The 560-nt window shown below is 73.8% G+C and overlaps 1 protein-coding gene across 3 annotated transcripts in view; it reads left to right on the top strand.

Moving 5' to 3' along the window:
* Nucleotides 1-6: 6 nt before the first annotated feature.
* The window catches only part of TRIM27 (tripartite motif containing 27), a 15,042-nt gene continuing 14,488 nt past the window's right edge, over nucleotides 7-560 (top strand). For 2 of the 3 annotated variants that reach the window (XM_027766018.1, XM_006162688.3), the window contains exon 1: nucleotides 7-436. In XM_027766018.1, coding sequence (XP_027621819.1) covers nucleotides 17-436 — 420 coding nt within the window. In that variant the 5' untranslated portion in view covers nucleotides 7-16. The remainder of the gene's footprint in view (nucleotides 437-560) is intronic. The other variant, XM_006162689.3, reaches the window with a different exon arrangement.

Below are 560 nucleotides of genomic sequence, written 5' to 3'. Positions count from 1 at the left end.
GCCCCGCGGGCGCGCCATGGCGACCGGGAGCGTGGCCGAGTGCCTGCAGCAGGAGACCACCTGCCCCGTGTGCCTGCAGTACTTCGCCGAGCCCATGATGCTCGACTGCGGCCACAACATCTGTTGCGCGTGCCTGGCCCGCTGCTGGGGCGCGGCGGAGACCAACGTGTCGTGCCCGCAGTGCCGGGAGCCCTTCCCGCAGCGGCACATGCGGCCCAACCGGCACCTGGCCAACGTGACCCAGCTGGTGAGGCAGCTGCGCTCGGAGCGGCCGTCGGGGCCGGGCGGCGAGGTGGGCGTGTGCGAGAAGCACCGTGAGCCGCTGAAGCTGTACTGCGAGGAGGACCAGATGCCCATCTGCGTGGTGTGCGACCGCTCGCGCGAGCACCGCGGCCACAGCGTGCTCCCGCTGGAGGAGGCGGTGGAGGGCTTCAAGGTGAGCGGACGCCGGCTGGCGCGGGGCCGCGGGACAAAGGACGGGGCCCGGGCGCGCCTGCTCTCCGCCCAGAAAATGGCCGAGCCGGACGTGTGGCTCCGGGCGCGCCGCACCTCGTGCCGCC

The sequence above is a fragment of the Tupaia chinensis genome, unplaced genomic scaffold, assembly GCF_000334495.1.
Source record: "Tupaia chinensis unplaced genomic scaffold, TupChi_1.0 Scaffold140356_1, whole genome shotgun sequence".
NCBI lineage: Eukaryota > Metazoa > Chordata > Mammalia > Scandentia > Tupaiidae > Tupaia > Tupaia belangeri.
Note: the sequence above shows the minus strand (reverse complement) of the source record. Positions and strands in the feature narration are given on the sequence as shown.